Here is a 16589-nt window from a genome sequence, read left to right as displayed (position 1 = left end):
AAGAAGTTCGGGTCATTGCACCCGCGCGATAAAAACTGAACAACGGAATGCAATCGCAGTCAAAACTGACTGTAATTGCGTACCTACTTGCGCGGGTTTGCCGCAACGCATCCGAACACGCTCGTGTGAAAGAGGCCTTAGGCTACTTTCACACTCGCGTTTGGTGCGGATCCATTCTGACAATACAACATTCTGCATCCGTTCAGAACAGATCCGTTTGTATTATCTTTAACATAGCCAAGACGGATCCGTCTTGAACACCATTGAAAGTCAATGGAGGACGGATCCGTTTTCTATTGTGCCAGATTGTGTCATAGAAAACGGATCAGTCCCCATTGACTTACTTTGTGTGCCAGAATGGATCCGTTTGACTCAGTTTCATCAGGCGGACAGCAATACACTGCAGGCAACGCTTTGGTGTCCGCCTCCAAAGCGGAATGGAGACTGATCGGAAGCAAACTGATGCATTCTGAGCGGATCCTTTTCCATTCAGAATGCATTAGGGCAAAACTGATCAGTTTTTGGGCCGCTTGTGAGAGCCCTGAACGGATCTCACAAACGGAAAGCAAAAACGCGAGTGTGAAAGTAGCCTTAACCGTTGGCATACTACATTCACACTGCTTCTGAACTTCACACCACATCATAAACCATTTACAAGGGTTGAGAATTTACTACTGTCCCTGGCATGTATAACATTGTGAACTCGTTAGGGAAATATTTCATTTTTTATATTTTACAACAACAATGTGAGATTTTAAACTAGAGAGCAATTCCAGCCAAGGCCTTACAGAGGCTGACACAAAGAGGGGGGATTCTTTAAAACGACCGGAAGAAAAAATCTGTGTACAAGAAACCATGCAGCTCAAGATTATACAGCACAAATCTTCTACAGCTTGTGCCTGGAGTTACTGTATCTTAAGGTCCCTTTACAGAGGACGACGATCTAGTAGATTATTGGGAAGGAAGTGTTCCTTCACGGCAATCTGCTGATCGCTAGCGGAGGAGACGGATGCATTTATATGCACAAATCTCCTCCAGAGTATGGGCAGGAGCGATCGCTAATGCAATCTCTCTTCCTTATACTGTCTTGTTGTTTATACAGAACGATCTGCCACTGGGAAACGATGATCTTTTGTGCTGAACAAAAGATACAATTACCCGATGAACGAACATTTCCCCTGTTCATCGGCTAATAGGCGGTGCTTTTACACCGCCAGATTATCTCTAACCAGTGCTACTAGTGACGCTGGTTAGCGATGATCTGTTCAATTGTCGGCCCTTTACATAGACTGAAGACAATGCAGGACAGAACTACCAGCGACGACATAGAGAAGTGTAGGATCAGTAGACAGGGCATTCCTTGCACAAGCTATAATGAAACCATAGTGGCAATTTAGAACATTTCCATTCTATTTTTTAACTCCGTATTCATAGAAAACAATTTTTTTTAAAAAATATTTAGCTTTTTTCTATCTAATTTTGCCAGTACTATGCCATTGAAAATTAACTGCCGTATATTGTCCTGAGGGAGCACTGCACTGATTAGGGTACTTCTACACTGCGATTTTGGTCACCACATGTGTCACACCCAAGTATTACAGTTTAGCAGGGCACCCATAAGAATAAATGTAGACGCAGTGCGTCTGGCATGTTTGCTATTGGATTTTTCGCGATTCTCTTGTTGCGGTTGCAGAAAACAAGTTGTACTGTGACCCCATTCATTACTATGGCAGCCCCGCTACACTGCGATACTTGAGAGTGACACGGGCGCGCAACACATTTTGCAGTCAAAATCGCTGTGTAGCTGTATCCTAATGAAATAACAGAATGTAATGTCAATCAGCTGCTTCTAAGTCTAGCAGGATATTGTCATATATTAAACAAGGCATGGACTCGCGGGGCAGGGATGTAATATTACCACTTTACAAAGCGTTGGTGCGGCCTCATCTGGAATATGCAGTTCAGTTCTGGGCACCAGTCCATACAAAGGATGCTTTGGAAATGGAAAAGTACAGAGGAGAGCGACTAAACTGATAAGTGGCATGGAGGGTCTTAGTTATGAGGTAACGATTAAAAGAATTACATTTAGAAGAGGTGTCTAAGGGGGGGCATGATTAACCTATACAAATATACACTGCTCAAAAAAATAAAGGGAACACTTAAACAACACAATGTAACTCAAAGTCAATCACACTTCTGTGAAATCAAACTGTCCACTTAGGAAGCAACACTGAGTGACAATCAATTTCACATGCTGTTGTGCAAATAGGATAGACAACAGGTGGAAATTGTAGGCAATTAGCAAGACACCCCCAATAAAGGAGTGGTTCTGCAGGTGGTGACCACAGACCACTTCTCAGTTCCTATTCTTCCTGGCTGATGTTTTGGTCACTTTTGAATGCTGGCGGTGCTTTCACTCTAGTGGTAGCATGAGACGGAGTCTACAACCCACACAAGTGGCTCAGGTAGTGCAGCTTATCCAGGATGGCACATCAATGCGAGCTGTGGCAAGAAGGTTTGCGGTGTCTGTCAGCGTAGTGTCCAGAGCATGGAGGCGCTACCAGGAGACAGGCCAGTACATCAGGAGACGTCAAGGAGGCCGTAGGAGGGCAACAACCCAGCAGCAGGACCGCTACCTCCGCCTTTGTGCAAGGAGGAACAGGAGGAGCACTGCCAGAGTCCTGCAAAATGACCTCCAGCAGGCCACAAATGTGCATATGTCTGCTCAAACGGTCAGAAACAGACTCCATGAGGGTGATATGAGGGCCCGACATCCACAGGTGGGGGTTGTGCTTACAGCCCAACACCGTGCAGGACGTTTGGCATTTGCCAGGGAACACCAAGATTGGCAAATTCGCCACTGGTGCCCTGTGCTCTTCACAGATGAAAGCAGGTTCACACTGAGCACATGTGACAGACGTGACAGAGTCTTGAGACTCCATGGAGAACGTTCTGCTGCCTGCAACATCCTCCAGCAAGACCGGTTTGGCATTGGGTCAGTAATGGTGTGGGGTGGCATTTCTTTGGAGGGCCGCACAGCCCTCCATGTGCTCGCCAGAGGTAGCCTGACTGCCATTAGGTACCGAGATGAGATCCTCAGACCCCTTGTGAGACCATATGCTGGTGCGGTTGGCCCTGGGTTCCTCCTAATGCAAGACAATGCTAGACCTCATATGGCTGGAGTGTGTCAGCAGTTCCTGCAAGAAGAAGGTATTGATGCTATGGACTGGCCCGCCCGTTCCCCAGACCTGAATCCAATTGAGCACATCTGGGACATCATGTCTCGCTCTATCCACCAACGTCATGTTGCACCACAGACTGTCCAGGAGTTATCAGATGCTTTAGTCCAGGTCTGGAAGGAGATCCCTCAGGAGACCGTCCGCCACCTCATACAGGCACGTGGAGGCCACACACACTACTGAGCCTCATTTTGACTTGTTTTAAGGACATTACATCAAAGTTGGATCAGCCTGTAGTGTATTTTTCCACTTTAATTTTGAGTGTGACTCCAAATCCAGACCTCCATGGGTTGAAAAATTTGATTTCCATTTTTTTATTTTTGTGTGATTTTGTTGTCAGCACATTCAACTATGTAAAAGAACAAAGTATTTCAGAAGAATATTTAATTAATTCAAATCTAGGATGTGTTATTTTTGTGTTCCCTTTATTTTTTTGAGCAGTGTATAAATGGGCCATACAAAAAATACGGTGAAAAACTGTTCCATGTAAAATGCCCTCAAAAGACAAGGGGGCACTGCCTCCGACTGGAGAAGAAAAAGTTCAGTCTCCAGAAGCTTCTTTATTGTAAGAACTGTGGATCTGTGGAATAGATTTCCTCTGGACATGGTCACAGCAGGAACAGTGGACAGTTTTAATAAGGGTTTAGATGAATTCTTAAAAATAAATAACATTAATGATTATGAAAATGTGTGGAAATCTGGGTCTCGCTCTGCTTTTTTTAAATTTACATCCCAACCAATCCCTTGGTTGGAATTTTTTTAAAACATTACATTAACTATGTATACTAGTAATGTGTGATATGCTAATGCAGTCAGTCACCCCTTTTCCCTCTCTGGCCACAGTGAATGGTCTGACTGAACAAGTCAAGTAAAACTGCTGTCCAAACAAAAAGAGGAAGTTAAAGAGCCTAGACAGGTAGAAATATGCAGACACTTTAGAGTCAGCTCTCACTAAGGCCTCATGCACACGACCGTTGTTTTATTCCGTGTCCGTTGTTCCGTTTTTCGTGATTTTTGGCGGACCCATTGACTTTCAATGGGTCCGTTGAAAACTCGGCTAATGCACCGTTTGTCATCCGCGTCCGTGATCCGTGGTTCCAGTCCGTCAAAAAAATATAACCTGTCCTATTTTTTGCACGGAAAACGGTTCGCGGACCCATTCAAGTCAATCGGACCGTGAAAAAACGCGGAGGCACACAGGATTGTCGTCCGCGTCCGTTTTTTTCCCTATCATTTGCATGGCAAACTTGACTTAGACTTTTTTTTTACTTTCCTTCATGTCTGGTGATCCTCCAAAAATAAAGGAAGACACACGGAAACAAAAACGGAAACGGATCACGGAACAACGGAACCGCATTTTGCGGAATGGAACACAACGGTCGTGTGCATGAGGCCTAAGGCTGTTAATCTTTTAGATCTTATTTACATAGTCACAACAAGTGGAAACATTAAAACCATGCACCATGTGCTCAAGGTCACCTGGCGACTCCTCAGGACACAGATACAGCTGAACACCATGGTATCATGTTGAGTGATCTTACAGATAGATAACTGCATGCTTCCTGCTAGAGGACACAAGTGACACAAAAAACATCAATTTAAGGGCACAGTCACAGGGCTGATTTTTGCTTGAATTTGGTGCAAACCGCAACCCATCAATTTCAGTGGAAAATGGGCAGGGTAAGTCATAAACTTGTGGGAAAAAATGTGATATGTTAATTCTGACCACAGATTCTACACAGAAACCATGTTCGGGGGGCCATGTGGGTTACCCCAGTGAACTGGACTAAATCTGTGAACAGATCTGTGGCATGTAAAACTGCAAGTCTATGGTAGAAATACAAGAGACTGCCTGGAATTTCTGTTGTAGATTATGTAGTAAATTTTGTAGAATAATGTAGAAATCCCCCAACTAAACATGCCATAAAGGCAGGATCGCACCGGGTGGACACTGCAGAGTTTGCTAGAAGCAGAGCTGAGGCCAGTGATTGGGCTATAGTGGTCACATGTTGTGATGTAACATCTTTGCTGCAGCCGTGAAGACAGAGACCTTCTGCGAGAACAGAGCAGGGGAGCAGGATCAGTCAGGTATCTATTCTTTTACAGGTCGATCCCTCTTCTTGAAACTGGACACCCCCTTTAAGAGGCCCCCCACATGTATATGAGTAGATAAGGCTACTTTTACACTAGTGGCAGGACGGATCTCACATGCTGTTCACCCTGTCGGATCCGTCCTTCCGCTGTGCTGCCGCTCCGTCCCCATTGACTATAATGGGGACGGGGGCGGAGCTCCGGCGGTGCACGGCGAAAGACCGCCGGACTAAAAGTCCTGCATGTCCGACTTTTTAATCCGGCGGCTTTCGCCGTACACCGCCATTCTGCGCCGGAGCTCCGCCCCCGTCCCCATTATAGTCAATGGGGATGGAAGGACGGATCCGACATGGTGAACAGCCTGTGAGATCCGTCCTGCCGCTAGTGTGAAAGTAGTGTAAGGGGGTTTTCAAGGACTTATTGACTGATAGTCTATCTTTAAGTGCAACTGTCATTCTTTTTTTTCTTGTAATGTGCAGGGGCAGTGATACTGACCATTTTTGTGATATATGTTAATTACTGAAATCGCACATTTTGATTAGAAAAATAGCTCTGAAGTGTCCCATTTTGTTCCTTACCAACGCTATAAGGCAGTGGAGAGAGGCAGTGAGGGCAGCAGCAGTCAGTGTGGAGTCTGTCTCCACAGTTAAGTAAATAGAAGACAGGGAACATTGCTAAGGCACAAAATGTGCTAAAAATGGTCAGTATCACTGCCCCTACACATTCCTAAAAAAAAAAAAAAAAAAGATTGACATTACACTTTTAGGTTAGTCCATCAATATCAGACCAAAAATGTTTGTGTCATTAGTGATGAGCGGCATAGGCAGTATTTGTTTTGGCATAATATTCGCAATAAATTTGTGAATTCAAGAATTTGCGGTTTCCAGTCGTTATCTTCGCGATTGCGCAAATCGGCACTAATGATGTGCATATTTTTTGCGCAATTCATGCAACTTCACATTTTATCAGGTCTGAGTAGATATTACTGATTGGTGCACTAAGTATTGCTGTGACATCACAGCACTATGTCTGTAGCATGTATGTATGGACAGCAGAGAAACAGTAATTCCTATCACACTACCTAACACCCTGCACTGGAACCTATCAGCTACACTATATCACTATCTAACCTACACTGACTGTCACGAGTTAGAGATCCAGCGAAAGACCTCTGCGTCGTCAAGCAATAAACAAATGGAAATCAGGTACAGACACACAAGAGTTTATTGCACAAACAAAAAACAAGGAAGGCAGCACAGACAAAACATGAGCTCTATGTACCGTCAGCACAATGGGAGAAAACCCCCACTGCGCCACTGTCTAGTAATACTCCAGAGGGGCGTGACTAAGCAACTCCTGGTATTTACTAGGGCCCCAGATGGTAGGGTTAGACTTTGCAGCAGGAAGTTGCCAGGGTCCACTCCAAAGCGTGAACTAGACAGTGACAGCAAGAATGAACGGACAACAGGTACCAGAAGGTACCGACGGCACATAGGCAAACATAACAGACAGGCAAATACAAACAGGGCAACTAATAACACAAGCAGGAGTACATAGCAAGGAAACAGGAGTGACAATAGGAAGAGGAGGACTTGCTCCACCAGAAGTAAACTGCATGGCCTTGCCCATGGCACTCTGCTGCAAAGAAAGGTGCAGCAAGGACTTGCTGAACACAATATCCCCTAAAGCAGAGACAGAACCTTCCATACGGAGGAACAAATATGAAATGGGGGAAGACAGGCACGATACAAGATAGGCAAGACAAATAAGGGCAGAGGCATAAAGACATGATAATAAACACAGGGGAACTCAAACATAACTGGCAACCCTGATAACAGAAACACAGGAGAAAGGACGACAATGAGCAAGAAGGCGAACTCACAGAACACAGACAGACACGGATGCCATGGGGTCAGCAGCATGGGAGACAAAATACAAACCAAGAGAAGGACAGGACAAACACATACAAGAAGAGCTGACCCAGAACTAAGGGAAAATCAGTCTTATATACAGATTCCGTGAGTGCAGCAGAGAGGCCACACCCATGGAGCAGACAGAGAGGATTAACTCCTAATAGGCACACAGGGGAGTTAACCCATAAAGAACCACAAACAACATACAGAAACGGAGCTGCAACGAGAGCATAGACAGAGGGTCACAGCCAGAGGTAACGACTGTGACACTGACTATCTCCCACTAACTATCTGTATTATATATAAATGAGCTAACTAACTAACTAACTAATGTAAGGCTACTTTCACACTAGCGGCAGGACGGATCCGACAGGCTGTTCACCCCGTCGGATCCGTCCTGCCGCTATTTCGCCGTGACGCCGGACAGGTGCTCCGTCCCCATTGACTATAATGGGGGCGGAGCTCCGGCGCAGCACGGCAGTGCACGGCGAGAGGCCGCCGGACAAAAAAGTCGGACATGCAGTACTTTTAGTCCGGCGGCCTTTTGCCGTGCACTGCCGTGCTGCGCCGGAGCTCCGTCCCGTTCCCATTATAGTCAATAGGGATGGAGCGGCGGTCCGGCAGCACAGCGAAATAGCGGCAGCCTGTCGGATCCGTCCTGCCGCTAGTGTGAAAGTACCCTAATTGGATAAGGAATATGATCCAGATGAAAGCACAGAGCACAGCAATGTCACTGCTCTCTCTCTCAGAACTGCAAAAAAACTGCAGAAATTGCTGCTGGGGAGGTTCTTACATAGTAAAGGTGTAGGCAGCTTTCCTATTGGTTGCTAGGGATGTTGCTAAGCTCAGACAAAGACATTGCAGCCTTCTCATTGGCCAACAAGCAAGAAGGGAGGTTACTGATGAAAAAAAAAATCTAGAATATTCGCGATTACGAATACATAGCACTATATTCTACATCTTCGCGAATTCTCGAAGTACCGATATTCGCGATAACCAATTCGTGATTAAAATATTCGCGATCAACACTATGTGTCATGACTTCTGTTCTTCAATGAGCCATGACAACTACGACAGATCCATTATCAAACAGCACCCCTACACTCCGAACCTTTGAACACAGGCAGCAGAAACCTTGGCACACACTTCAGGCTCATCGGTGTACGCCTGTAAAGAAAATCTGCCCTTCACATTGCCATAAAAAGCCTATTTCACCTCCTTTATCGCTACACTATCTAATAATTCAAAATGTCTCTTTAATGTTTTCACTCTCTCCTTAGTCCTAAAGTGCAAGCGCCTATCTCTTGGGGCTGTGAAAAGTGCAGGATGCACACTGATTGCATTTGTATTTTGAGGATCAGCGCTTTGCGGACCTCAAAACGTATATGGTCTTGTGAATTGCCCCCATTGCCATACTTATAATAATAAAATGCAGGGTTCATAGTCTGCACTGACAGACTTCAATGAAAATGTATCAAGGATAAAGTACTAAGGTCAACCATAAACTACGGTAGTTCTCATTTCCTATGACATACTGGTAACATTACAACCTAGCAACCAGTACACAACAACATATCTATCACACATATACTACTACTTCTATAATGATGTAGCTAGCAGTCACATATCTATCATACATATACTACTACTTCTATAATGATGTAGCTAGCAGTCACATATCTATCATACATATACCACCACTTCTATAATAATGCAGCATTCACATATCTATCATACATACACCACTTCTATAATAATGCAGCATTCACATATCTATCATACATATACCACCACTTCTATAATAATGTAGCAGTCACATATCTATCATACATACACCACTTCTATAATAATGTAGCAGTCACATATCTATCATACATATACCACCACTTCTATAATAATGTAGCAGTCACATATCTATCATACATACACCACTTCTATAATAATGCAGCATTCACATATCTATCATACATATACCACCACTTCTATAATAATGTAGCATCCACATATCTATCATACATACACCACTTCTATAATAATGTAGCATCCACATATCTATCATACATACACCACTTCTACAATAATGTAGCAGTCACATATCTATCATACATATACCACCACTTCTATAATAATGTAGCAGTCACATATCTATCATACATACACCACTTCTATAATAATGTAGCATTCACATATCTATCATACATATACCACCACTTCTATAATAATGTAGCAGTCACATATCTATCATACATACACCACTTCTATAATAATGCAGCATTCACATATCTATCATACATATACCACCACTTCTATAATAATGTAGCATCCACATATCTATCATACATACACCACTTCTATAATAATGTAGCATCCACATATCTATCATACATACACCACTTCTACAATAATGTAGCAGTCACATATCTATCATACATACAGCACTTCTACAATAATGTAGCATCCACATATCTATCATACATATACCATCACTTCTATAATAATGTAGCAGTCACATATCTATCATACATATACTACCACTTCTATAATAATGTAGCATCCACATATCTATCATACATACACCACTTCTATAATAATGTAGCAGTCACATATCTATCATACATACAGCACTTCTATAATAATGTAGCATCCACATATCTATCATACATACACCACTTCAATAATAATGTAGCATCCACATATCTATTATACATACAGAACTTCTATAATAATGTAGCATCAACATATCTATCATACATACACCACTTCTATAATAATGTAGCAGTCACATATCTATCATACATACAGCACTTCTACAATAATGTAGCAGTCACATATCTATCATACATACAGCACTTCTACAATAATGTAGCAGTCACATATCTATCATACCTTTTATTAACAATATTTGTATTGAATATTTTGGAAACCCGATGGTTACATTGATCTACCCCTACCTGGATATGACTTATTTACTTAATTCCCATAGTGAAAATGATAATCTGTATTAGCTACAGAAAACATTAAAAAAAAAGATAGGAACAAAGATTAAATCATGCTGTATGTGTCCTACTTACAGAAACATATCTTCTGTACAGTGACATCAATCATACAGACAATATCCGGTACTGTATCTACCATGGTTCATAAAGTAAATCATTCAGATCTGCAAACCCTGTGTCCATATACCCTGAAACTCTGTGCCTTTCTTTATTACTTCCTAGACTTGAACATTTTTGATTGATTTTTGAGTTAATATTTTATATGTAATATATAACAATGACCTTTACATTCCACTGATATGACATACAGTAGAAAACACTCGCAATCATAACTTCACCAGTTAATAATTATTTCCACAAAGACCAAAACTACATCTATAACCAGAAGATGCTGATGGATTATGATTTGAATATTTGGTGCTGAAGTGGAGCTATGATTAAATGAACAATTACAGGCAACATTATGGCATTAGGTTGTACAACACTACTCCCTCCATCAGCACCATGGACAGAGGTTTGGAAATGGAAAGCTGGTGGTATCATGCTTCTTTTTGAAAGGCGCCATTATGGTGTTGTATGGTATGTGGGTCAGGAAATTACCCTTTCCTTACCTAGGATAGCGGGCAAATCTGCAGCGAAGAGACTCTGTAACATTGATTTGTTTCTGTAAGACTAATACTAATAAAAAGTGAAAGTAAAAAATAAAGAAATGGAAAGCTGGAGGCTGATTAACCCTTTTGTCCGATCTACCACATATATACGGCAGAAGGTGGTGTTTTAAACATGGCACCCTCTCAGGAGCTGAGCGGGCGCCATATCCGGCTGGTGACTGCTGTGTTATACCAGCAGTGTCTGTGATCAAACACTGCTGATAAGATGCCATGGTCAATTAACCCTTCAGATGGTCAATTGTGACCACTGTATCTGTGGGGTCATTTACTAGGAGCAGGCTGCTACTGGTGACCGAACGGCTCGCCTGTGACAAGATCGCAGAAGTTGTTCTGTTGCTGTGGTGGCAAGGAAACGTGTAAAGGTTCTGAGGCCTGCCATAGCAAAGTTCCTATTGAGCCCTGTCTGTGGCAGGACTCAATAGAAACAATGTGATTCTACCAAAGACTGCAATGGTAAACTACTGCAGTCTATGGTATAAGCAATTTAATAATTGCATTTTTAAAGTCCTCTGAGTGGGATAAAAATAAAGTAAGGGTACTTTCACACTTGCAGCAGAGGATTCCGGCAGGCAGTTCTGTCGCCTGACGCAAACGGATGGAATTGAAATAACGCATTGCATTGAAATAACGGATCCGTCTCTCCGGTGTCATACGGATCCGGCATTTTTTTTTTGGGCATTTCTAAAGGTCTGCGCATGCGCAGACTGGAAAACCGGATCCGTTTTTGCCAGAACACTTAATGCCAGATCCGGCACTAATACATTTCAATGTAAATTAATGCCGGATCCGTCATTCCGGAAAGTGTTCAGGATTTTTGGCCGGAGAGAAAACTGCAGCATGCTGTGGTATTTTCTTTGGCCAAAAAAACGTAAGAGGGACTGAACTGATACATCCTGATGCATACTGAACGGAATGCTCTCCATTCAGAATGGATTAGGATAAAACTGATCAGTTTTTTCCGGTATTGAGCTCCTGTGACGGAACTCAACACCGGAAAAGAAAAACGCTAGTGTGAAAGTACCCTAAAATAAAGTTTTTAAAAACATTAAAAAAATGAAGAATAAAAAAATGTATATCACCCCTATTAGCCCATTTTAAAAATGAAAATAAACAAAGAAAATCAAAACATAACTGGTAATAACGCGTGTGAAAATGCCTGAACTATCAAAATATAAAATTACCGTATTTATCTCATACACGGAACGCCATAAAGGAAAAAATGTCAAAAATGCTGGAATCGTGCTTTGCATCCCAAAAATATTTGCAGAAAAAGTGATAAACAGTGATACAGACTCCAAAATTGTATCAGTAAAAATTACGGCTCAACCCACCAAAAAGAGCCCTCACACAGCTCCGTAGACAGAAATATAAAAAAAAAGTTATAGGTGTCAGAATATGGGAATGTAAATATTTAATTATTATTATTATTATTTTTTAAGTATTAAACCCTAACAAAACCTTTATAACTTTGGTATTGTTGTAATTGTGCTGACCTGCTGAAAAATGCAACATCATCTTTACCACCCAATTAATGCCATAAATAAAAACCCCATAAAACTATGGCGGGAATCCGTTTTTTTCCACTTCCAGACCATTTACAATTTTTTTTCAAGCTTTCTAATACAGTGTATGGACTATTAAATGGTGCCATTAAAAAGTACATGTCCCACAACTAACAAGCACTCATATGGCTATGTGAACAGTAAAATAAAATAGAAAGAAACGGGTTGTTGGTGGCTCACCTGGCCAATACAATGTGTAGGTGCTCTAGGTTTGACTGATTCATCCAATCAGAAAAGGAGAATATGCAATGAGAATGTGTAGAAAACCGTCACTCTTCACCTGGTAGAACACTTAAAGAGCAATGTAGACAGATTGGTAGGTAAAAATGTGCATTTATTTAATATCAATGTCGATCATAGAGGGTATGCTATGGTACGAGGGGGGATCGTATAGGTACAATTGATGAGATTAGATTTAAAAAGGTATTATTCAGTAAAGGTTACCACCTTCATAAAAAGACATAAAATGAAAAAATAAAAAAATAAAAGTATAATGTGAATAGCAAAACTGTTTACATCGAATATCTATCCACTAACTTACCAGCAACCATTGAAGGTGGAAACTACTGCTGAATGACCACTATATTGCTATTCACATTATACTTTTATTTTTCATTTTTTCATTTTATGTCTTTTTATGAAGGTGGTAACCTTTACTGAATAATACCTTTTTAAATCTAATCTCATCAATTGTACCTCAAATGCACATTTTTACCTACCAATCTGTCTACATTGCTCTTTAAGTGTTCTACCAGGTGAAGAGTGCCGGTTTTCTACACATTCTCAGAAAAATAAAATAGTTATGGCCCTTGGAAGGCAGGGAGGAAAATGTGAAAATGAAAACTGGTCGTAAAAGAGTTATTATTACGAAGCGATCAGTTATACAGGGATACTGAAAGACATATTAATATAAGACATCAACACTGCTCACCTGTCCAAGGTCAATAGTGACATTGACTTCGTTGTATTTGACGTCCAGGGATAACGGGGGACTTTGCCACCATCGCTCTGTGCCATCAATGGCATTGGAAGCAGGATGTGCTTTATTGGGATCAGAGGAGTCGCAGAAATCACAAGACTGTCCCTTTGAAGGAAACACAACGGTATGAACTGGATGGATAAACATCACAGATGGAGCAGACTCTTTTATTGTGCACTCATCGTTATTAGGTAAGGGGCATAGTGATCATAGCCCTATCACAATAAGAAATTTGACTCAATTTCTGATGGTACATGTGAAATATTAGGAGTAGGTTACTGAGGATTTTAAGGCTAAGATCTGACAGCCAGATACACACCTAAAACCCCTCCCAGATGTGGTGGCCAATGGCCATAACATTAGGAAAGTAATACCTTAGTTTCACACTGTAAAACCATGCTGCCATTGCACGTGGGTGGGTATTTGGCAATGTGGGGCATCTGACACCTAAGGGTGTGTTCACACGTCATGCATACTGACTACCTGACACTTAGTTTTTTTTTTCTGGCCCTTACCTACTTTCATGTGTGCATAAGTGTACAGTGATTACGCATTCAACATTTAGTTGCTGTCTGGATGTCCCCATTTTTGGCTTCTGAAGGACTAGCACACCATTCATGGTAATAGTTCACTAGCTAAAGGCTGGCATGGGCAAGGCGGGGGTTATTAATGGTATGGAGTCCTATAACTTACCATGAGTCAACATTAGGGACATGAGGTATCAGGGACTTCAACAGTGAGTGGGAAAAGATGCAATATAAGACAGAACCAGTGATATGGATGAGTCCCTGTGGCTATGTGAACCCCTGTGGACCCTCAATGTAGTGGTCAGCAGGAATCAAGAGGACAATTCTCTGCCCACCCCCACCAACCAAACATTCATGGCGTACAAAAAGGAAAACAAAAAAGGAGGTGGCCTTAAAGTAAGATTAGGCCTCATGCACACGACCGTATTTTTTCACGGTCCGCAAAACGGGGTTCCGTTGGTCCGTGATCCGTGACCGTTTTTTCGTCCGTGGGTCTTCCTTGATTTTTGGAGGATCCACGGACATGAAAAAAAAGTCATTTTGGTGTCCGCCTGGCCGTGCGGAGCCAAACGGATCCGTCCTGAATTACAATGCAAGTCAATGGGGACGGATCCATTTGACGTTGACACAATATGGTGCAATTGCAAACGGATCCGTCCCCCATTGACTTTCAATGTAAAGTCAGGAGTCCCTATTATACCATCGGATCGGAGTTTTCTCCAATCCGATGGTATATTTTAACTTGAAGCGTCCCCATCACCATGGGAACGCCTCTATGTTAGAATATACTGTCGGATATGAGTTAGAACGTGAAACTCATATCCGACAGTATATTCTAACACAGAGGCGTTCCCATAGTGATGGGGACGCTTCTAGTTAGAATATACTACGAACTGTGTACATGACTGCCCCCTGCTGCCTGGCAGCACACGATCTCTTACAGGGTAATGTGATCCGCACAATTAACCCCTCAGGTGCTGCACCTGAGGGGTTAATTGTGCATATCATAGCCCCCTGTAAGAGATCAGGGGCTGCCAGGCAGCAGGGGGCACACCCCCCTCCCTCCCCAGTTTGAATATCATTGGTGGCCAGTGTGCGGCCCCCACCCCCCCCTCCCTCTCTCTATTGTATTATCATTGGTGGCCAGTGTGCGGCCTCCCCCGGCCCCCCTCCCTCTATTGTAATATTATTGGTGGCCAGTGTGCGGCCTCCCCCTCCCTCCCTTTATTGTATTATCATTGGTGGCCAGTGTGCGGCGCCCCCCCGGCCCCCCCTCTATTGTAATATCATTGGTGGCCAGTGTGCGGCCTCCCCCGGCCCCCCTCCCTCCCTTTATTGTATTATCATTGGTGGCCAGTGTGAAGCCCCCCCTCCCTCCCTCTATTGTAATATCATTGGTGGCCAGTGTGCGGCCTCCCCTCTTCCCCCCCCCTTCCGATCATTGGTGACAGCAGAGAGTTCCGATCGGAGTCCCAGTTTAATCGCTGGGGCTCCGATCGGAAACCATGGCAACCAGGACGCTACTGCAGGCCTGGTTGCCATGGTTACTTAGCAATATTACAATATTAGAAGCATCATACTTACCTGCTGCGCTGTCTGTGACCGGCCGGGAGCTCCTCCTACTGGTAAGTGACAGGTCTGTGCGGCGCATTGCTTAATGATCTGTCACTTACCAGTAGGAGCTCCCGGCCAGTCACAGACAGCGCAGCAGGTAAGTATGATGCTTCTAATATTGTAATATTGCTAAGTAACCATGGCAACCAGGCCTGCAGTAGCGTCCTGGTTGCCATGGTTACCGATTGGAGCCCCAGAGCGATTAAACTGGGACTCCGATCGGAACTCTATGCTGCCACCAATGATCGGGGGGGGGGAGGGGGGAGGCCGCACACTGGCCACCAATGATAATAATACAATAGAGGGGGGGCCGCACACTGGCCACCAATGATAATACAATAGAGGGAGGGAGGGGGGCCGGGGGAGGCCGCACACTGGCCACCAATGATAATACAATAGAGGGAGGGAGGGGGGGCCGCACACTGGCCACCAATGATAATACAATAGAGGGAGGGGGGCCTGGGGGGGGCCGCACTGGCCACCAATGAAATTAAAACTGGGGAGGGAGGGGGGTCTGCCCCCTGCTGCCTGGCAGCCCCTGATCTCTTATAGGGGGCTATGATATGCACAATTAACCCCTCAGGTGCAGCACCTGAGGGGTTAATTGTGCGGATCACAGCCCCCTGTAAGAGATCAGGTGCTGGCAGGCAGCAGGGTGCAGTCATGTACACAGTTCGTAGTATATTCTAACTAGAAGCGTCCCCATCACTATGGGAACGCCTCTGTGTTAGAATATACTGTCAGATATGAGTTTTCACGAAGTGAAAACTCAGCTCTGAAAAAGCTTTTATGCAGACGGATCTTCGGATCCGTCTGTGTGAAAGTAACCTACGGCCACGGGTCACGGACGCGGATGCCAATCTTGTGTGCATCCGTGTTCTTTCACGGACCCATTGACTTGAATGGGTCCGTGAACCGTTGTCCGTCCAAAAAATAGGACAGGTCATATTTTTTTGACGGACAGGAAACACGGATCACGGATGCGGCTGCAAAACGG

At 43.4% G+C, this 16589-nt stretch overlaps 1 protein-coding gene across 1 annotated transcript in view; it reads right to left on the bottom strand.

Moving 5' to 3' along the window:
* Positions 1–16589, bottom strand: part of LAMA3 (laminin subunit alpha 3) — a 248482-nt gene that overhangs the window by 213196 nt on the left and 18697 nt on the right. The window contains exon 2 of the mRNA XM_040434293.1: positions 13404–13556. Coding sequence (XP_040290227.1) covers positions 13404–13556 — 153 coding nt within the window. The remainder of the gene's footprint in view (positions 1–13403; positions 13557–16589) is intronic.

This window comes from Bufo bufo, chromosome 5, assembly GCF_905171765.1.
Source record: "Bufo bufo chromosome 5, aBufBuf1.1, whole genome shotgun sequence".
In the NCBI taxonomy this organism is placed as follows: Eukaryota; Metazoa; Chordata; class Amphibia; order Anura; family Bufonidae; genus Bufo; species Bufo bufo.
Note: the sequence above shows the minus strand (reverse complement) of the source record. Positions and strands in the feature narration are given on the sequence as shown.